Raw genomic sequence first — 23,439 nt, forward strand, 5'->3', positions numbered from 1 at the left:
TGTTAATATTTCCATGTTAATATTTCCATGTTAATATTTCCATGTTAATATTTCCATGTTAATATTTCCATGTTAATATTTCCATGTTAATATTTCCATGTTAATATTTCCTTGTTAATATTTTAACTCATATAATCATCAGGTGAGCATCAATGTGAGACATAAATACCAACATTGATGGGGAAGGTTAGGTAAGGTTTGTCAGGAAACAGGACAAGTGTTTCCTGACGCGGGTCTAAGTCGCATGATGACCCGCCATTGGAGCTTCTAGTCATGTGACCGAGGCCTTCCGCTGGCTTACCTGTCCACCCCTTGGTATTAGTTATAACCATGTTTACTGGGCAAAGAAAATACTTCACATAACTCATGGATTATAAATAAAGACACATAGACACACTTCAAGACATTTACTGAGTTCACTTACTGGCTTCTTCAATCCTAGTAAATAACTCACTTGTAATATAACGTTTTCTTAATTAATGTCTTAAACTGTACATATGTCTTTACGTACATATTGTTGGTATCATCATACCTTAGAAGTCAAAACATGGATTAAAAAATCTATAATTTTTCACAGTATCTGGCATAGAATACCAGCTGAACTAGATGTGTTGGGGCCACATACAATGTACCACCACTTATGGCCAGTGGTCGGGATAGTCCAAGATGGACACTGAAAACACAAGCCAGAAGCTCACACATTAGTGAGATGTTGCAATATGGCACATGATACTTTGTAATATTACCATCATCACCAACACTAACTCACTCAAGGTATTACTGAAATTTCTTGTTATACTTTCTTCGATTACTCTAAATCAACAGTAAAATAACAGTCGTAATCTCTTCCAGAGTCGTGGGGAGACTTTAACATGTTAAGTGAAAACTCAAGTCAGCAGAGTCGTGGGGAGACTTTAACATGTTAAGTGAAAACTCAAGTCAGGAGCCCCACATTCTGTACCACCAGGATCCAGTACTGAAAACATCCAATATGCCACACAAGTCTGTTTCTTCACATGCACTGAAGATCAAGTGACTCACCCAACTGTAGGTTGCAGCTCCTGGAGCAAGTCACACACATGACCCACACCAGAGTCATCTACGCCCCTTAAGATTACGTTGAGATAAACTCTCCTGGGTAATGGTTTTATCGCCTTCGCTGCTGCTGATGAGACTTCGGCTGATATTTCGTAAGCTGCAATGATATTTTACAAGTGTAAATGTAATGCTGAGAGCTATGAGTATAAAAACACAGTATGCATACAAAACTTTAGCTGATACCGCATAAGTAGGGATAATGTGCCTATATATTTTACACAGAGACGGAGTCACTTTATATAATATCAAACACTAGCCGCTAGAGCTAACGTCTACTATCTCCTGTCACGACCTACCAACACCCCTGTCACCACCTACCATCACAATTGTCACCACCTACCAACACCCCTGTCACCACCTACCAACACAGTGGCTCCCTAAGCCACCACAATACCACCTTTAGTAATTTAAGCATACAAACAGAGGTACAAAAAATACAGGTAAGAGCAGCATGCCAAAGCCACTTATATGCATAGCATTACGGGCTGGCTTAAAATTAACTTAAGATTAACTAAGCAATGATGAAATCAGTGATAATACATTATTGTAAACAGATAACTATAAAGCACAAATGAGTATTACAAAGACAGGTCATATGGTTGCTTGCATTGTTGTACATTCAGTCGAATGGAATACTCAGTTAGGTAATGTATTTAAAAAAATAATAAAGTTAGATTGGGTCCTAGGTTTAACATTTGTGTGATATAATTGTGAGTAACATATAGGATATACAATTTATAAGGTTCAGTTATTCAGTATTTATTTGGTTTTGAGTGAGTAAGTGATCTTTGAGAAGAGACTTGAATTTATAAACAGGTAGTGTTTCTTTTATATTTACAGGTAATGAATTCCAGATTTTAGGGCCTTTTATGTGCATTGAGTTTTTGCATAGCGTGAGATGGACACGAGGAACATCAAAGAGTGATCTGTGCCTTGTGTTATGGTCATGTGTTCTGTTGAGGTTGGCAAGGAGATGTTTGAGGGGAGGGTTTATGTCAGAGTTAAGTGTTCTACGTATGTAATAGGTGCAATAATAAGTATGGATGTTTTGTATGGTGAGTAGGTTGAGTGTTTTGAATATTGGTGGAGTGTGTTGCCTGTAGTGAGAATTTGTTATCATTCTAACTGCAACCTTTTGTTGGGTAATTAGTGGTCTGAGATGGTTAATTGTTGTTGAGCCCCATGCACAAATTCCATAGGTGAGATAGGGGTAAATAAGAGAGTGATATAGGGCCAGGAGGGCTGACTGTGGAACATAGTACCGTATCTTCGATAGTATGCCTACAGTCTTGGAAATTTTCTTAGAAATTTGTTGTATATGTGTATGAAATTTGAGTCTATTATCGAGGTGGATTCCTAGGAATTTTCCCTCTGTTAGCTTTGTGATAGGTGATCCGTTTATCGTTATGTTAAGAGGTACATCTGTAGCTCTGTTACCAAACTGAATGAAGTAGGTTTTGTCAATGTTTAGTGTAAGTTTGTTAGTCCTCATCCAGGTAGATATTTTCTGTAATTCGGTATTTACAGTATTGGCTAGCATGACTGGGCTCGGGTGAGAGAAGACGTATGTAGTGTCATCTGCAAAAAGTGTGGGTTTGAGTAATTGCGAAGCATTTGGTAGGTCATTTATGTATAGGAGAAAGAGAAGAGGGCCAAGGACACTTCCCTGTGGGATACCAACTGTAATTGGTTGTGCGGAAGAGCTTGCCCCATTTGCGTACACATATTGGCTTCTGTTGCTGAGGTAAGACTTGAGGTAGTTGAGGGAGTGCCCTCTAATACCATAGTGTGACAATTTTACGTGGAGCAAGTCATGGTCAACTGTATCAAAAGCTTTACGTAAGTCAATGAAGATCCCCAGTGGGACTTCTTTTTTCTCTATTGCAGTGTATATATGTTCTAGCATGTGTATAATAGCATCATTAGTATTTTTATTAGGCCTGAATCCAAATTGGCAGGGGTTGAGTATGTTTTGGGAGATGAGGTAGGAGTAGATTCGTTTATGAATTAATTTTTCGAAGATTTTTGAGAGAGGGTGTAAGTTGGATATTGGCCTATAGTTATTCAACTCTGTTTGGTCTCCTCCTTTATGGATCGGGGTGACCCTTGCTATTTTGAGAACTGTAGGGAAGGTGGAGGATTCAATGGGTTTGTTAAAGAGTGTTGCAATGATTGGTGATAGTACTTGTGACACTTTTTTGTATATAAAGGGTGGTAAGGTATTTAAATCTCCTGCCTTGTTTTTCAGTGCGTTGATAATAAGGGAGACTTCGTATGGGTTAGTCGGAGCTAGGAACAGTGTGTTCGGGTAGTTGCCAGTGAGGTAGTCATTTGGTGGGGTATCTGAGCTTGGGATTTTATTGGCAAGGTTTTGACCTATAGTGGAGAAGAAATCATTGAGTCTGTTTGCTGTTTCTGTTGGTGGGAGTTGGGGTTCATCTGATTTTGCTAATTTTATTTCGCTATGTCGTGATATCTTTTTTGTTCCCAGAATTTCTGATAGGGTCTTCCAGGTCTTTTTTATATCACCTCGTAAGTTGGATAATCTGTTCTCATAATACAATTTTTTTGCCCTTCTTATCAGGCTGGTTAGGATTGACGAGTAACGTTTTGTTTGGTCTCTGGTTATGTGACCCATTCTGTACTGTTTTTCATATCGGTGTTTTGTATTTATGGATTTGAGAATGCTGGGTGGTAGCCAGGGACTGTTCAGTCTCTTAGCTGTCATCTGTTTATTTTTTTTAGGGCAGTGCTTGTTATAAAGGTATTGGGTCTTTTTTAGAAAATTATTAAAACATTCGTCAATATCTGTATAGATTTCTAGCTCAGTGTGCCAGTCAATGTTTGTTACTGCTGTTGTGAAGTTATTAATGGCTGCCTCATTGTGAAGTCTGAAGGTGACTTTAGTAGTGTCTTGGGGTATTTTACCAAGAGTTGTTATGAGGAAAGTAGGGTAGTGGTCTGTGGTATTATCTGTAATTATGCCTGATTTTAAAGGGGATATGGTGTTGGTCCAGATGTGGTCAAGTAGGGAAACACTAGTCTCTGTAACTCTTGTAGGTTTTGTTACTGTCGGTAGCAACATGCAGTTACTCATTGTGTTTGTGAATTCAGTAATGTGTGGGTCCTGGTCTTGCAGGAGATTTATATTGAAGTCACCTGAGAGTAGTAAGTGATCTTTGTTCATGCGTGCATCAGTTATCATACTTCCTAGGTTTTGACTAAATTGGCTAATGTTTGATTGTGGAACTCTGTAGATGTTTATCACTGTGAGAGGTTTTTGTAGGTATTTGGATTTGAATTTAGCTATTACATATTCCCCATGTTCATCCCTTGTGCAAGTATTAGTGATACATTCTAGTTGGTCTGTTGTCAATGAGCGTCGCTCCTCGTTCCCAGCCCCAGTCGTCACTCAGCCTCCAGACGAAGACAAGGAGATGTAGGACTTAAACAAAGAGAATAACCTTAAAGATGGATTTATTCAAAATACCCACCCATCCTGCCAATAGTCACCCACCCATCCTGCCAATAGTCACCCACCCATCCTGCCCATAGCCACCCACCCATCCTGCCAATAACCACCCACCCATCCTGCCAATAGTCACCCACCCATCCTGCCAATAACCACCCACCCATCCTGCCAATAGCCACCCACCCATCCTGCCAATAGCCACCCACCCATCCTGCCAATAGCCACCCACCCATCCTGCCAATAACCACCCACCCATCCTGCCAATAGCCACCCACCCATCCTGCCAATAGCCACCCACCCATCCTGCCAATAGCCACCCACCCATCCTGCCAATAGCCACCCACCCATCCTGCCAATAGTCACCCACCCATCCTGCCAATAGTCACCCACCCATCCTGCCAATAGTCACCCACGCATCCTGCCCATAGCCACCCACCGATCCTGCCCATAGCCACCCACCCATCCTGCCCATAGCCACCCACCCATCCTGCCCATAGTCACCCACCCATCCTGCCAATAGTCACCCACCGATCCTGCCCATAGCCACCCACCCATCCTGCCCATAGCCACCCACCCATCCTGCCCATAGTCACCCACCCATCTTGCCAATAGTCACCCACACATCCTGCCCATAGTCACCCACCGATCCTGCCCATAGCCACCAACCCATCCTGCCCATAGCCACCCACCCATCCTGCCCATAGTCACCCACCCATCCTGCCAATAGTCACCCACACATCCTGCCCATAGTCACCCACCGATCCTGCCCATAGCCACTCACCCATCCTGCCCATAGTCACCCACACATCCTGCCAATAGTCACCCACACATCCTGCCCATAGCCACCCACCCATCCTGCCCATAGCCACCCACCCATCATGCCCATAGCCACCCACCCATCCTGCCAATAGTCACCCACCCATCCTGCCAATAGTCACCCACCCATCCTGCCCATAGACACCCAACCATCCTGCCCATAGCCACCCACCGATCCTGCCCATAGCCACCCACCCATCCTGCCCATAGCCACCCACCCATCCTGCCCATAGCCACCCACCCATCCTGCCCATAGTCACCCACCCATCCTGCCAATAGCCACCCACCGATCCTGCCCATAGCCACCCACCCATCATGCCCATAGCCACTCACCCATCCTGCCCATAGTCACCCACCCATCCTGCCAATAGTCACCCACACATCCTGCCCATAGACACCCACCGATCCTGCCCATAGCCACCCACCCATCCTGCCCATAGCCACCCACCCATCCTGCCCAGAGTCACCCACCCATCATGCCAATAGTCACCCACACATCCTGCCCATAGTCACCCACCGATCCTACCCATAGCCACTCACCCATCCTGCCCATAGTCACCCACACATCCTGCCAATAGTCACCCACACATCCTGCCCATAGCCACCCACCCATCCTGCCCATAGCCACCCACCCATCATGCCCATAGCCACTCACCCATCCTGCCCATAGTCACCCACCCATCCTGCCCATAGTCACCCACCCATCCTGCCCATAGTCACCCACCCATCCTGCCCATAATCACAAACCTATCTTTCCCATAGTCACTATTACAACCCAGGATCCAAATGGCCTGTTACCCCGGGTGTAATGGGAGCAAAATAAACACAGTAGAAAAAGTTTAGACTTATATTATCCTTCACCAATTTAGAACAGCAATATGTACACTATGTACAGTGATAAGTATAGTGCACTCCACGGTAAGCAAAGCAGAAATAGAAGCCACAAGATAGCAGACCGTGCTTCAACCAGCTCTAGAATGGAAATGACAAGGGCAGACAGGAGAGCGGTACCCACATAACCTCTGCGATTGCCAAAACCATCTTCTTATTGGCTAGAACCTGGTCACTAGTTGAACGACGGGGCCCCATCATCAACTCTTAGCAACCTGGTTCGCTGGTTGGGGGAGATATCCTGTAAATGAGGGTGTGTACATGCGCCGAATAAAGGTTACGTACTCTTGGCATGCCACAGTCACCCACCCATCCTGCCCATAGTCACCCACCTATCTTGCCCATAGTAACACACCCATCCTTCCCACGGTCACCCACCCATCCTGCCCATAGCCACCCACCCATCCTGCCCATAGTCACACACCCATCCTGCCCATGGCCACCCACCCATCCTGCCGATAGTCTCCCACCCATCCTGCCCACAGTCACCCACCCATCCTGCCCATTGTCACCCACACATACTGCCCATAATCACCCACCCATTCTGCCCATAGTCACCCACCCATCCAGCCCATAATCACCCACCCATCCTGCCCATAATCACCCACCCATCCTGCCCATAGTCACCCACCCATCCTGCACACAGTCACACACCCATCTTGCCCATAGTTACCCACTCATCCTGCCCATAGTCACCCACTCATCTTACCCATAGTCACCCACCCATCCTGATCATAGTCACCCACACATCCTGCCCAAAGTCACCCACCCATCCTGCCCATAATCACCCACCCATCCTGCCCATAATCACCTACTCATGCTGTCCATAGTCACCCACCCATCCTTCCCAAGGTCACACAAACATCCTGCCCATAATCACCCACCCATCCTGCCCATAGTCACCCACCCATCCTGCTCATAGTCACCCACCCATCCTGCCCATAGTCATCCACCCATCTTACCTATGACCACCCACCCATCTTACATATGGTCAACCACCCATCTGCCCATAGTCACCCACCCATCCTGCCCATAGTCACCCACACATCCTGTCCAAAGCCACCCACCCATCCTGCCCATAGTCACCCACCCATCCTGCCCATAGTCACCCACCCATCCTGCCCATAGCCACCCACCCATCCTGCCTGTAGCCACCCACCCACCCTGCCCATAGTCACCAACCTATCCTGCCCATATATCGTGGGGTTCGAAAGGAGATAACGAGGGTTGAAGATATACACACTTGTTGGATGTTAACACTATATATTGTCAGACTGTGGTAAGGGAGCCCAACCTGCCGTGTGTAGACCTATGCGTGGACTGAGGAAGTTACAGAGGTACTCGCTCATACATGCGCATCACGTGACGTCACACAAACAGTCACTAGGCCTAGTAAGGGATCGTATATATAAAACATATGGATGGTACTATGATACTCAGATAGCTATACAACACATGTAAGGGGGATCAACAACTATGCTGACAGCTTGGTCATGTTACATATGTCATCTCGACATACACTACTATGCTATAGGCTGAACAGGCAGGTGGTTCTGGGCTGATTCTATACAATAACAAAGACATATGTAACTTAGAACTACTGGATGGTATCATAATGGATGTTAACAGAATGAGTTTTAATGTAATGCATTACAAATTATCAGTACAAGTCATATTATAATAAAGGATGGAATTGATCGATCAATCTGTATTCATGCACTCTACAGATTCTGAGGAAGAATAAATATATATACAAGGTGAAAGTAATTAACAGCAAAGGCAAATCTGGTGCACACAGATCATTACTCTCAAATTCTCAGAATTCGGAGGGAACGTGAACACGAAAAAAAAAAAATTGAAAACTGATCAGCTGATAACAAAACACACAGTTGGGAACTTCATTCATCTTGGACATCTAATTATACAGACTATGTACATTTAAACCCAACTCTGCGAGGGTAAGATTTACATATGCAGAATGGTTATCATCTCTGGGAGGATCGAATTCTTTTGCGATGGCTAACACATGCCTTGACTGAGAACGATCTGGACGAGTATCTACAAAAGATACAGCTACATTCACTAGTGACTGTGGAATTACTAACTGGTATACTCTTCTGCTAGGAGTACTCAACTCAGCTGTTCGATACAGTAATTTTTGACTCACTACAAAGTCACTAATGGGTGCTGGTGGCTTCACAGTCAGAATAAGATCTTCCTGGAGCAGGAATCGAATCACACCAGACCACATGGGATCTGTTCTTTCTTACTGGAGGAATGAACAAACTCGGTGGAGTGGATGACTCTCCCCGGTTGAAAAAAATAACGCTATAACACTCAATATGAGCAAGGGAGAATGGATCTACTATCTCTCACTGCAAGCACAGGGGAAAATAAATGGACATGGTCATCAATACAGATATTCAATCTGAGTCGCACACAGTGACACAAGATATCAACTATAAAGAAACTACACTTACAAACGTTAACAACATGTGAAAGTTACTCGAGAAACAACTTCTTACATTGCACGAATTACTGTCAACTAGGATGGGAACACCATCTGGACAACAACAACACTCAAGTGAGTACACTAGCCACAGAAACGTCTTTCTGCAATGGCTTGTGGCATCAGCAAGAGATGGCATAACTCGTTGCAAGTAAAGTACTTCTCAAAGCGTCCCCTGGGAAGGAACGAACATTTGAACAAGTCGCCATCGCAGGGATAGTAGTCTCAGCACCCAGAGTTGTCTGAGGTTCCTCTGAAACCCAAGGTAACTGTACACTATCCTGTGTGCACGATATTGTGGCTGGAATCCAGACAGGAGTGACAGTATTACTAGTGCCTGGCCCCTCGGCTACGTTAATAAGTAATGAACGGATCTATAGGAGCTTAATCTGAACTTCACATTTCGCAGCACTTTAACAAATCTCAGATACAAGCTGTGAGAACAAACACATTGCTCAGGGGCTAGGTATTGTCTTTCAGTCAGTAAGGGAATATTGGTACTGTGGACTGATTCATATTGACTTTGACTGGCATGATACACTATATAGCCGTCCTGCTCCACTTCTGGTTAGTGTGACTTTGTAAATGGTTCAAGTCGGACCGAAACGTCGTCGTAAGCTCCTCTCTTCCATGTGCGGGTTATTTGTGTATGATACACTAAGTGAACATTCAAAAGTGACTGGGACATCTTCTCAGGGAACTTACTCAAGGACAAAAAGCCAAGAAAATAAAGAAAACATATGACACAGTAAGCTTAAACGGGAAGAAATTATATATTTAAAAAAAATAAGTCACACTGTAAGCAAGGAGAACTCACACAAACATAAAAAATTATTCAACTGGATAAGCAACACTTTGAAAATCAAGAGAAATTGTACTTTACTCAAATCAAATTTGCTCAGATTTACTTTAAATTGAATTAATGGCACAGTGAGTTGTCTTTACTCTCAATGCATTAAGGAAATTCAACAATAAAATGATAAATCAATCAAAAATGTTAAAATGGACTCAATAAAGCTTGTGCAAAATTAAAACAAACTAGGAAAGCAATTCTAAATAAAAAATATTAAGTGACACACAAGGAACAAAATATTATGCACAGAAAATGTAAAACTGAAATCACAGAATATTGCACTGAAATAAACTGTAGCAATATTGTAAATAACAATCACTAATCAAAAGTACTGCACAACACTACTAAAATTTCTGCAAGAAAATTTTTAATGGCAACACAATGTTTACATAAGAATTATTGTAAAATGAGTCAATATTGCAATGATAAAAAAAAATTACACACACAAGGAAATACAGTTTACAAAAACAACAAAAAAAAATATTATCAAGGAATGAACTGATTGAACACTTTAACTGTTAACTGCAGCTTAAGCAACACTTACTGAACAAGCAAAAGAATGATTTACTTTAAAAGAAGAACTTAAAAATTGCACTAAGAGTGAATTTGTTCAATGAAATATAAAAATAATAGATGCAAAAACACAGAACAAAGCGGTTTGAACACTTACAGTGATGCAGAACACAACACTTACAGTGATGCAGAACACAACACATCAATATAAACACAATACTAGAATTTTCTTGCAATGAAACTTGAGGTATGAAAATTTTGGAAATTAATTGTCTTGTTTCAACAAAATAATGGCACTATTGTCTGTGGAGATAAGACAAATTAGACACTGGCTGAATGAAAAGAATTAACAGAAGAATGTTCAACACACAGAGAAAAATTAAAATGGCAAATGAATGAAAACAAAACCAGCAAGAATACACAAATGCTGCGAGAAAAAAAATAACTGAGGCAACACTGAGTTGTGATGCAGAATATAAGGTAATAAATTACTGAATTACTTCACTGCAATACTGTGAACACAAGATAATTGTGAAGTGTAAACACAAGTTTTATACTGCTTATATATTGTACACAACAAGGAAAAACACCAAAGCACTTACTTCAAGCATATACAAAAAAAAGAAGCACAACACAACAGACATAAAATAAAGCACGAAAATTAACACTGAAGAAAGAAGAGAAAAAAAAATATGTCTCAACACTCGCAAATGTCTCTATGAAAAAAATATTATTCATTAACAGTGTAGCGACGTTGTAGAATGAGGTGGATGGTGGAGGATGGTGGTGGAGACTCGTGGTTGGCGGCGGTTGCTGACTACTCTCCACACGTGATCGAAGAATTTGCCCTTAAATCGACGATGAACTCACACAGGAGGCTTTTATGCTGGTGCAAACTGACGAAGGAACACTCTTGGCTCTTGACTCCCCTATGTGGTCCGTAAAAATATGATGCTAGAACCCATAATAAGGGTACAAAAACAGTGGTAGTGGGTGAGGTGGGTGGTTGAGGCAGCGCAGTGGTGAGACACCGCGTGGTGACTGGGCCTATGGGATGAACGGCGTAAGCCACACTTGGGACACCCGCACTAGGCACGAAAATATTCTAAGGCGGGCTGGCTTAAAAACAAACCCACAAAATACCACAACACCACAGGGATTATAAAGCACTCAGAATGGCTTGGAACTTGAAGCACAGAGCGATGAAGAAGACTATACCCACGTGGCTTGCTTGAGTACTGCGTTAGACACCTGGGTTAGTTGCTGGCTGGCTTGGCTTAACCCTTCACACAGACTGGCTTGATAACTTGTAATGATGAGCACACCAGGGGTGGAAAGCTGGCTTGGCAGGCAAAGCTGGATGGTGTAAGGCTGGCTGGACTGGGCTTGGGCTGACTCCCCCACCACAGACTGGCTTAAGTGGCTTGGCTTACTTTGCAAACCTGGGTCAACCCCTCGGAGGTAATGCAAATAGCAAAATAAACACTAATACACAGAGACTGACCAGTGAATAATGCAGAGGGCTGGTAAAAGCTTGCTTGAGAAAGCTGGCTTGGGGTTGTTGAGTGTTACCCTTCTCGGGAGGCCTAGCGTCGACCAGCTCAGTAGAAATTTATCTCCAGAAATCGCTGTAATCGTCATAATTACAGGCCCTCCGATGCCACCATTTGTCGTGGGGTTCGAAAGGAGATAACGAGGGTTGAAGATATACACACTTGTTGGATGGTAACACTATATATTGTCAGACTGTGGTAAGGGAGCCCAACCTGCCGTGTGTAGACCTATGCGTGGACTGAGGAAGTTACAGAGGTACTCGCGCACACATGCGCATCACGTGACGTCACACAAACAGTCACTAGGCCTAGTAAGGGATCGTATATATAAAACATATGGATGGTACTATGATACTCAGATAGCTATATAACACATGTAAGGGGGATCAGCAACTATGCTGACACATAGTCACCCACACATCCTGCCCATAGTCATCCACCCATACTGCCCATAATCACCCACCCATCCTGCCCATAATCACCTACTCATCCTGTCAATAGTCGCTCACCCATCCTGCCCACGGTCACACAAACATCCTGCCCATAGTCACCCACCCATCCTGCCCATAGTAACCCACCCATCTTGCCCATAGTCACCCACCCATCCTGATCATAGTCACCCACCCAACCTGCCAATAGTCACCCACCCATCCTGCCCATAGCCAACCACCCAACCTGCCCATAGCCACCCAACCATCCTGCCCATAGTCACCCACCGATCCTGCCCATAGTCACCCACCCATACTGCCCATAATCACCCACCCATCCTGCCCATAATCACCTACTCATCCTGTCAATAGTCACTCACCCATCTTGCCCACAGTCACACAAACATCCTGCCCATAGTCACCCACCCATCCTGCCCATAGTCACCCACCAATCTTGCCCATAGTCACCCACCCATCTTGATCATAGTCACCCACCCATCCTGCCAATAGCCACCCACTCATCCTGCCCATAGCCACCCACCAATCCTACCCATAGCCACCCAACCATCCTGCCCATAGTCACCCACCGATCCTGCCCATAGTCACCCACCCATCCTGCCCATAGTCACCCACCCATCCTGCCCATAGTCACCCACCCATCCTGCCCATAGTCACCCACCCATCCTGCCCATAGTCACCCACCGATCCTGCCCATAGTCACCCACCCAACCTGCCCATAGTCACCCACCCATCCTGCCCATAGTCACCCACCCAACCTGCCCATAGTCACCCACCCATCCTGCCCATAGTCACCCACCCATCTTAGCTATGATCACCCACCCATCTTACATATGGTCACCCACCAATCTGCCCATAGTCACACACCCATCCTGTTCGTATCCACCCACCAATCCTGCCCATAGTCACTCACCCATCCTGCCCATACTCACCCACCCATCCTGCCCACGGTCACACATCCATGTTGCCCATAGCCATCCACCCATCTTGCCCATAGTCACCCACCCATCCTGCCCACGGTGACACACCAATCCTGTCCATAGTTACCCATCCATTCTCCCCATAGTCACCCACCCATCCTGCCCATAGTCACCCACTCATCCTACCCATAGTCACCCACCCATCCTGCCCATAGTCACCCAACCTTCCCATAGTCACCCACCCATCCTGCCATAGTCACCTACCCATCCTGCCCACAGTCACGTATCACTCATATCAACCTATGATCACCCATCTTACCTATGTTCACCCCCAGATCTTACCTATGGTCACACACCCATCTTGCCCACGGACACCCACCCACCCCACCCATGGTCACCCACCCACCCCACCCATGGTCACCCACCCACAACTCCCATGGTCACTCACCCACCCTTTAACTGTCACCCAGACACCCCTCCCATAGTAACCCACCCACCCTCCCACGGTCAACCATCTACCCTTCCCACGGTCACTTATCCATTTACTCCTGCCCAGCACTCCATCCCAGCAAACACCTAGACCTTGAATCAAGAGTACCTACCTACCCATCTTGGACCTTGAATCAAGAGTACCTGCCTACCCATCTTGGACCTTGAATCAAGAGTACCTACCTACCCATCTTGGACCTTGAATCAAGAGTACCTACCTACCCGTCTTGGACCTTGAATCAAGAGTACCTACCTACCCGTCTTGGACTTTGAATCAAGAGTACCTACCTACCCATCTTGGACCTTGAATCAAGAGTACCTTCCTACTCATCTTGGACCTTGAATCAAGAGTACCTACCTACCAACCCATCTTGGACCTTGAATCAAGAGAACCTACCTACCCATGATGGACCTTGAATCAAGAGTATCTACCTACCCATCATGGACCTTGAATCAAGAGTACCTACCTACTCATCTTGGACCTTGAATCAAGAGTACCTACCTACCCATCTTGGACCTTGAATCAAGAGTACCTAACTACCCATCTTGGACCTTGAATCAAGAGTACCAACCTACCCATCTTGGACCTTGAATCAAGAGTACCTTCCTACCCATCTTGGACCTTCAATCAAGAGCACCTACCTACCCATCATGGACCTAGAATCAAGAGTACCTACCTACTTATCTTTTACCTAGAATCAAGAGTACCTACCAACCCATCTTGGACCTTGAATCAAGGGTACCTATCTGCTCATGATGGACCTTGAATCAAGAGTACCTACCTACTCATCTTGTACCTTGAATCAAGAGTACCTACCTACCCATGATGGACCTTGAATCAAAAGTACCTACTTACCCATCTTGTACCTTGGGTCAAGAGTACCTACCAACCCATCTTGGACCTTGAATCAAGAGTACCTGCCAACCCGTCTTGGACCTTGAATCAAGAGTACCTACCAACCCGTCTTGGACCTTGAATCAAGAGTACCTACCAACCCGTCTTGGACCTTGAATCAAGAGTACCTACCAACCCATCTTGGACCTTGAATCAAGAGTACCTACCAACCCGTCTTGGACCTTGAATCAAGAGTACCTACCAACCCGTCTTGGACCTTGAATCAAGAGTACCTATCAACCCATCTTGAACCTTGAATCAAGAGTACCTACCAACCCATCTTGGACCTTGAATCTGGAGTACCTATCTACCCATCTTGGACCTTGAATCAAGGGTACCTACCTACCCATCTTGGACCTTGAATCAAGAGTACCTACCTACCCATCTTGGACCTTGAATCAAGAGTACCTACCTACCCATCTTGGACCTTGAATCAAGAGTACCTACCTACTCATCTTGGACCTTGAATCAAGAGTACCTACCTACCCATCTTGGACCTTGAATCAAGAGTACCTACCTACCCATGATGGACCTTGAATCAAGAGTACCTACCTACCCATCTTGGACCTTGAATCAAGAGTACCTACCAACCCATCTTGGACCTTGAATCAAGAGTACCTACCTACCCATCTTGGACCTTGAATCAAGAGTACCTACCAACCCATCTTGGACCTTGAATCAAGAGTACCTACCTACCCATCTTGGACCTTGAATCAAGAGTACCTACCTACCCATCTTGGACCTTGAATCAAGAGTACCTACCAACCCATCTTGGACCTTGAATCAAGTGTTCCTACCTACCCATCTTGGACCTTGAATCAAGAGTACCTACCTACTTACCGTTGCACAATCGTCGTCAAATATTTGTTAAGGTATACCATGAAATACGGACGGATCCTGAACTTCACATCACCGACACAGACAAAGTCAATGTGAGAGTAATTATTGACCAGGTAGATTATAGTGGAATATTGAACATGTTATTTGAAGACTGGGGTACATACGTGCACCTTAAGGGTACATATGTGCCCCTTAAGGGTACATACGTGCCCCTTAAGGGTACATACGTGCCCCTTAAGGGTACATACGTGCCCCTTAAGGGTACATACGTGCCCCTTAAGGGTACATACGTGCCCCTTAAGGGTACATACGTGCCCCTTAAGGGTACATGCGTGCCCCTTAATGGTACATACGTGCCCCTTAAGGGTACATACGTGCCCCTTAAGGGTACATACGTGCCCCTTAAGGGTACATACGTGCCCCTTAAGGGTACATACGTGCCCCTTAAGGGTACATACGTTCCCCTTAAGGGTACATACGTGCCCCTTAAGGGTACATACGTTCCCCTTAAGGGTACATACGTGCCCCTTAAGGGTACATACGTGCCCCTTAAGGGTACATACGTTCCCCTTAAGTGTACATACGTGCCCCTTAAGGGTACATACGTGATCCTTAAGTGTACATACGTGCCCCTTAAGGGTACATACGTGCCCCTTAATGGGTACATATGTGCCACTCAAGCAAAGAACATACTGCAACTGGCATGGATTTGAAAGCAAGTCGTCTAGGCTGACTCTTGCCTTGCTTAATTAATAGTTAACTTATATAGTTTTCATAGCTACTGTTAGCATACTGATGGTCAACATAGACCACAGGTGTAAATAAATAATCCGAATGTTTCTACCCTCGCGGGGAATCGAACCCGGACCCTCACCGTGTGAAACGAGAACCTTTGCCACCAGGACACAAGCGATATTTTATTATTAAGTGTAAAGGTAATCATCTAAATACATTTCAGCAGTTCATTATTAAGAGTGATTACCTTGCTTTATTGTTAATGTGCAAACTTGTAAGTTACCTTCTGTCCTCAGTGGCTTCTCTTTACCTGTTAAATTATTACTTTATTATCCTTCAACATTATGTAAGAGTTAATAATTACATTTATATATAACTTTATTTATATCACGTGACATACTGAAATATTTATTGAAGTTTATTGGTCATTTTTATAAGTTAATGTATGACACTACATCAGTCCACAAGTGCCCATTGACCTGCTGGTTAAACCTCTCCTTCACACGGTGAGGGGTTCGGGTTCGATTCCCGGCGAGGAAAGAAACATTCTGATAATGAGTACCTGGTTGTTAGTGGACTGGTGTGGGTCGCATCCTGGGTGTAAGTGAACTGGTGTGGGTCACATTCTGGGTGTTAGTGGACTGGTGTGGGTCGCATCCTGGGTGTAAGTGAACTGGTGTGGGTCACATCCTGGGTGTTAGTGGACTGGTGTGGGTCACATCCTGCGTGTTAGTGGACTGGTGTGGGTCACATCCTGGGTGTTAGTGGACTAGTGTGGGTCACATCCTGGGTGTTAGTGGACTGGTGTGGGTCACATCCTGGGTGTTAGTGGACTAGGGTGGGTCACATCCTGGGTGTTAGTGGACTGGTGTGGGTCACATCCTGGGTGTTAGTGGACTGGTGTGGGTCACATCCTGGGTGTTAGTGGACTGGTGTGGGTCACATCCTGGGTGTTAGTGGACAGGTGTGGGTCACATCCTGGGTGTTAGTGGACTGGTGTGGGTCACATCCTGGGTGTTAGTGGACTGGTGTGGGTCACATCCTGGGTGTTAGTGGACTGGTGTGGGTCACATCCTGGGTGTTAGTGGACTGGTGTGGGTCACATCCTGGGTGTTAGTGGACTGGTGTGGGTCACATCCTGGGTGTTAGTGGACTGGTGTGGGTCACATCCTGGGTGTTAGTGGACTGGTGTGGGTCACATCCTGGGTGTTAGTGGACTGGTGTGGGTCACATCCTGGGTGTTAGTGGACTGGTGTGGGTCACATCCTGGGTGTTAGTGGACTGGTGTGGGTCACATCCTGGGTGTTAGTGGACTGGTGTGGGTCACATCCTGGGTGTTAGTGGACTGGTGTGGGTCACATCCTGGGTGTTAGTGGACTGGTGTGGGTCACATCCTGGGTGTTAGTGGACTGGTGTGGGTCACATCCTGGGTGTTAGTGGACTGGTGTGGGTCACATCCTGGGTGTTAGTGGACAGGTGTGGGTCACATCCTGGGTGTTAGTGGACTGGTGTGGTTCACATCCTGGGTGTTAGTGGACTGGTGTGGGTCACATCCTGGGTGTTAGTGGACTGGTGTGGGTCACATCCTGGGTGTTAGTGGACTGGTGTGGGTCACATCCTGGGTGTTAGTGGACTGGTGTGGGTCACATCCTGGGTGTTAGTGGACTGGTGTGGGTCACATCCTGGGTGTTAGTGGACTGGTGTGGGTCACATCCTGGGTGTTAGTGGACTGGTGTGGGTCACATCCTGGGTGTTAGTGGACTGGTGTGGGTCACATCCTGGGTGTTAGTGGACTGGTGTGGGTCACATCCTGGGTGTTAGTGGACTGGTGTGGGTCACATCCTGGGTGTTAGTGGACTGGTGTGGGTCACATCCTGTGTGTTAGTGGACTGGTGTGGGTCACATCCTGGGTGTTAGTGGACTGGTGTGGGTCACATCCTGGGTGTTAGTGGACTGGTGTGGGTCACATCCTGCGTGTTAGTGGACTGGTGTGGGTCACATCCTGGGTGTTAGTGGACTGGTGTGGGTCACATCCTGGGTGTTAGTGGACTGGTGTGGGTCACATCCTGGGTGTTAGTGGACTGGTGTGGGTCACATCCTGGGTGTTAGTGGACTGGTGTGGGTCACATCCTGGGTGTTAGTGGACTGGTGTGGGTCACATCCTGGGTGTTACTGGATTGGTGTGGGTCACATCCTGGGTGTTAGTGGACTGGTGTGGGTCACATCCTGGGTGTTAGTGGACTGGTGTGGGTCACATCCTGGGTGTTAGTGGACTGGTGTGGGTCACATCCTGGGTGTTAGTGGACTGGTGTGGGTCACATCCTGGGTGTTAGTGGACTGGTGTGGGTCACATCCTGGGTGTTAGTGGACTGTTGTGGGTCACATCCTGGGTGTTAGTGGACTGGTGTGGGTCACATCCTGGGTGTTAGTGGACTGGTGTGGGTCACATCCTGGGTGTTAGTGGACTGGTGTGGGTCACATCCTGGGTGTTAGTGGACTGGTGTGGGTCACATCCTGGGTGTTAGTGGACTGGTGTGGGTCACATCCTGGGTGTTAGTGGACTGGTGTGGGTCACATCCTGGGTGTTAGTGGACTGGTGTGGGTCACATCCTGGGTGTTAGTGGACTGGTGTGGGTCACATCCTGGGTGTTAGTGGACTGGTGTGGGTCACATCCTGGGTGTTAGTGGACTGGTGTGGGTCACATCCTGGGTGTTAGTGGACTGGTGTGGGTCACATCCTGGGTGTTAGTGGACTGGTGTGGGTCACATCCTGGGTGTTAGTGGACTGGTGTGGGTCACATCCTGGGTGTTAGTGGACTGGTGTGGGTCACATCCTGGGTGTTAGTGGACTGGTGTGGGTCACATCCTGGGTGTTAGTGGACTGGTGTGGGTCACATCCTGGGTGTTAGTGGACTGGTGTGGGTCACATCCTGGGTGTTAGTGGACTGGTGTGGGTCACATCCTGGGTGTTAGTGGACTGGTGTGGGTCACATCCTGGGTGTTAGTGGACTGGTGTGGGTCACATCCTGGGTGTTAGTGGACTGGTGTGGGTCACATCCTGGGTGTTAGTGGACTGGTGTGGGTCACATCCTGGGTGTTAGTGGACTGGTGTGGGTCACATCCTGGGTGTTAGTGGACTGGTGTGGGTCACATCCTGGGTGTTAGTGGACTGGTGTGGGTCACATCCTGGGTGTTAGTGGACTGGTGTGGGTCACATCCTGGGTGTTAGTGGACTGGTGTGGGTCACATCCTGGGTGTTAGTGGACTGGTGTGGGTCACATCCTGGGTGTTAGTGGACTGGTGTGGGTCACATCCTGGGTGTTAGTGGACTGGTGTGGGTCACATCCTGGGTGTTAGTGGACTGGTGTGGGTCACATCCTGGGTGTTAGTGGACTGGTGTGGGTAACATCCTGGGTGTTAGTGGACTGGTGTGGGTCACATCCTGGGTGTTAGTGGACTGGTGTGCGTCACATCCTGGGTGTTAGCCGACAACTGTGGGTCGCATCCTGAGTATTAGTATACTGTGGGTCACATCCTGGGAGTTAGTTGACTGGTGTGGGTCACATCCTGTGTGTTAATGGACTGGTGTGGGTAGCATTCTGGGTGTTAATGGACTGGTGTGGGTCACATCCTTTTTGTTAGTGGACTGGTGTGGGTCACATCCTGGGTGTTAGTGGACTGGTGTGGGTCACATCCTGGGTGTTAGTGGACTGGTGTGGGTCACATCCTGGGTGTTAGTGGACTGGTGTGGGTCACATCCTGGGTGTTAGTGGACTGGTGTGGGTCACATCCTGGGTGTTAGTGGACTGGTGTGGGTCACATCCTGGGTGTTAGTGGACTGGTGTGGGTCACATCCTGGGTGTTAGTGGACTGGTGTGGGTCACATCCTGGGTGTTAGTGGACTGGTGTGGGTCACATCCTGGGTGTTAGTGGACTGGTGTGGGTCACATCCTGGGTGTTAGTAGACTGGTGTGGGTCACATCCTGGGTGTTAGTGGACTGGTGTGGGTCACATCCTGGGTGTTAGTGGACTGGTGTGGGTCACATCCTGGGTGTTAGTGGACTGGTGTGGGTCACATCCTGGGTGTTAGTGGACTGGTGTGGGTCACATCCTGGGTGTTAGTGGACTGGTGTGGGTCACATCCTGGGTGTTAGTGGACTGGTGTGGGTCACATCCTGGGTGTTAGTGGACTGGTGTGGGTCACATCCTGGGTGTTAGTGGACTGGTGTGGGTCACATCCTGGGTGTTAGTGGACTGGTGTGGGTCACATCCTGGGTGTTAGTGGACTGGTGTGGGTCACATCCTGGGTGTTAGTGGACTGGTGTGGGTCACATCCTGGGTGTTAGTGGACTGGTGTGGGTGGCATCCTGGGTGTTAGTGGACTGGTGTGGGTCACATCCTGGGTGTTAGTGGACCGGTGCAGGTCGCATCTTGGGGGTTAGTGGACAAGTGCAGGTCGCATCCAGAGTGTTAGTGGACTGGTGTAGGTCGCATCCTGGGTGTTAGTGGACCGGTGCAGGTCGCATCCTGAGTGTTAGTGGACTGGTGCAGGTCGCATCCTGGGTGTTAGTGGATTTGTGCAGGTCGCATCCTGCGTGTTAGTGGACTGGTGCAGGTCGCATCCTGGATGTTAGTTGACTGGTTCAGGTCGCATTCTGGGTATTAGTGCATTGGTGTGGTTCGCATCCTGGGTGTTAGTGGACTGGTGCAGGTCGCATCCTGGGTGTTAGTGAACTGGTGTGGTTCGCATTCTGGGTGTTAGTGGACTGGTGCAGGTCGCATCCTGGGTGTTAGTGGACTGGTGCAGGTCGCATCCTGGGTGTTAGTGGACCGGTGCAGGTCGCATCCTGTGTGTTAGTGGACTTGTGCAGGTCGCATCCTGGGTGTTAGTGAACTGGTGCAGGTCGCACCCTGGATGCTAGAGGACTTGTGCAGGTCGCATCCTGGGTGTTAGTGGACTGGTGCAGGTCGCATCCTGGGTGTTAGTGGACATATGCAGGTCGCATCCTGGGAGTTAGTGGACTGGTGCAGATCGCATCCTGGGTGTTAGTGGACTGGTGTGGATCGCATCCTGGGTGTTGATGGACTGGTGCAGGTCGCATCCTGGGTGTTAGTGGACTGGTGCAGGTCGCATCCTGGGTGTTAGTGGGCTGGTGCAGGTCGCATCCTGGGTGTTAGTGGACTTGTGCAGGTCGCATCCTAGGTGTTAATGGACTGGCGTGGGTCGCATCCTGGGTGTTAGTGGACTGATGTGGGTCGCATCCTGGGCGTTAGTGGACTGGTGCAGGTCGCACCGTGGGTGTTAGTGGACTGGTGTGGGTCACATCCTGGGTGTTAGTGGACTGGTGTGGGTCACTTCCTGGGTGTTAGTGGACTGGTGTGGGTCACATCCTGGGTGTTAGTGGACTGGTGTGGGTCACATCCTGGGTGTTAGTGGACTGGAGTGGGGCACATCCTGGGTGTTAGTGGACTGGTGTGGGTCACATCCTGGGTGTTAGTGGACTGGTGTGGGTCACATCCTGGGTGTTAGTGGACTGGTGTGGGTCACATCCTGGGTGTTAGTGGACTGGTGTGGGTCACATCCTGGGTGTTAGTGGACTGGTGTGGGTCACATCCTGGGTGTTAGTGGACTGGTGTGGGTCACATCCTGGGTGTTAGTGGACTGGTGTCGGTCACATCCTGGGTGTTAGTTGACTGGTGTGGGTCACATCCTGGGTGTTAGTGGACTGGTGTGGGTCACATCCTGGGTGTTAGCAGACTGGTGTGGGCCGCATCTTGGGTGTCAGTGAACTCGTGCAGGTCGCATCCTGGGTGTTAGTGGACTGGTGTCGGTCACATCCTGGGTGTTAGTGGACTGGTGTGGGTCACATCCTGGGTGTTAGTGGACTGGTGTGGGTCACATCCTGGGTGTTAGTGGACTGGTGTGGGTCACATCCTGGGTGTTAGTGGACTGGTGTGGGTCACATCCTGGGTGTTAGTGGACTGGTGTGGGTCGCATCCTGGGTGTTAGTGAACTGGTACAGGTCGCATCTTGGGGGTTAGTGGACTGGTGTGGGTCACATCCTGGGTGTTAGTGGACTGGTGTGGGTCGCATCCTGGGTGTTAGTGTACTGGTGTGGGTCGCATCCTGGATGTTAGTGGACAAGTGCAGGTCGCATCCAGAGTGTTAGTGGACTGGTGCAGGTCGCATCCTGGGTGTTAGTGAACCGGTGCAGGTCGCATCCCGGTGTTAGTGGACTGGTGCAGGTCGCATCCTGGGTGTTAGTGGACCGGTGCAGGTCGCATCCTGGGTGTTAGTGGACTGGTGCAGGTCGCATCCTGGGTGTTAGTGGACTGGTGCAGGTCGCATCCTGGGTGTTAGTGGACCGGTGCAGGTCGCATCCTGGGTGTTAGTGGACTGGTGTGGGTCACATCCTGGGTGTTAGTGGACTGGTGTGGGTGGCATCCTGGGTGTTAGTGGACTGGTGTGGGTCGCATCCTGGGTGTTAGTGGACTGGTGTGGGTCACATCCTGGGTGTTAGTGGACTGGTGTGGGTCGCATCCTGGGTGTTAGTGGACTGGTGTGGGTCACATCCTGGGTGTTAGTGGACTGGTGTGGGTCACATCCTGGGTGTTAGTGGACTGGTGTGGGTCACATCCTGGGTGTTAGTGGACTGGTGTGGGTCACATCCTGGGTGTTAGTGGACTGGTGTGGGTCACATCCTGGGTGTTAGTGGACTGGTGTGGGTCACATCCTGGGTGTTAGTGGACTGGTGTGGGTCACATCCTGGGTGTTAGTGGACTGGTGTGGGTCACATCCTGGGTGTTAGTGGACTGGTGTGGGTCACATCCTGGGTGTTAGTGGACTGGTGTGGGTCACATCCTGGGTGTTAGTGGACTGGTGTGGGTCACATCCTGGGTGTTAGTGGACTGGTGTGGGTCACATCCTGGGTGTTAGTGGACTGGTGTGGGTCACATCCTGGGTGTTAGTGGACTGGTGTGGGCCGCATCTTGGGTGTCAGTGAACTGGTGCAGGTCGCATCCTGGGTGTTAGTGGACAAGTGCAGGTCGCATCCAGAGTGTTAGTGGACTGGTGTGGGTCACATCCTGGGTGTTAGTGGACCGGTGCAGGTCGCATCCTGGGTGTTAGTGGACTGGTGCAGGTCGCATCCTGGGTGTTAGTGGACTGGTGCAGGTCGCATCCTGGGTGTTAGTGGACCGGTGCAGGTCGCATCCTGGGTGTTAGTGGACTGGTGTGGGTCGCATCCTGGGTGTAAGTGGACTGGTGTGGGTCGCATCCTGGGTGTAAGTGGACTGGTGTGGGTCACATCCTGGGTGTTAGTGGACTGGTGTGGGTCACTTCCTGGGTGTTAGTGGACTGGTGTGGGTCACATCCTGGGTGTTAGTGGACTGGTGTGGGTCACATCCTG

The 23,439-nt window shown here is 48.1% G+C and overlaps 1 protein-coding gene across 4 annotated transcripts in view; it reads right to left on the reverse strand.

The window, feature by feature from the left end:
• The window catches only part of LOC128686094 (uncharacterized), a 233,378-nt gene that overhangs the window by 91,163 nt on the left and 118,776 nt on the right, over window positions 1–23,439 (reverse strand). For all 4 annotated transcript variants that reach the window (XM_070098496.1, XM_070098492.1, XM_070098495.1 and 1 more), the window contains exon 4: window positions 1,042–1,195. In XM_070098496.1, coding sequence (XP_069954597.1) covers window positions 1,042–1,195 — 154 coding nt within the window. The remainder of the gene's footprint in view (window positions 1–1,041; window positions 1,196–23,439) is intronic.

This window comes from Cherax quadricarinatus, chromosome 62 (assembly GCF_038502225.1).
Source record: "Cherax quadricarinatus isolate ZL_2023a chromosome 62, ASM3850222v1, whole genome shotgun sequence".
In the NCBI taxonomy this organism is placed as follows: domain Eukaryota; kingdom Metazoa; phylum Arthropoda; class Malacostraca; order Decapoda; family Parastacidae; genus Cherax; species Cherax quadricarinatus.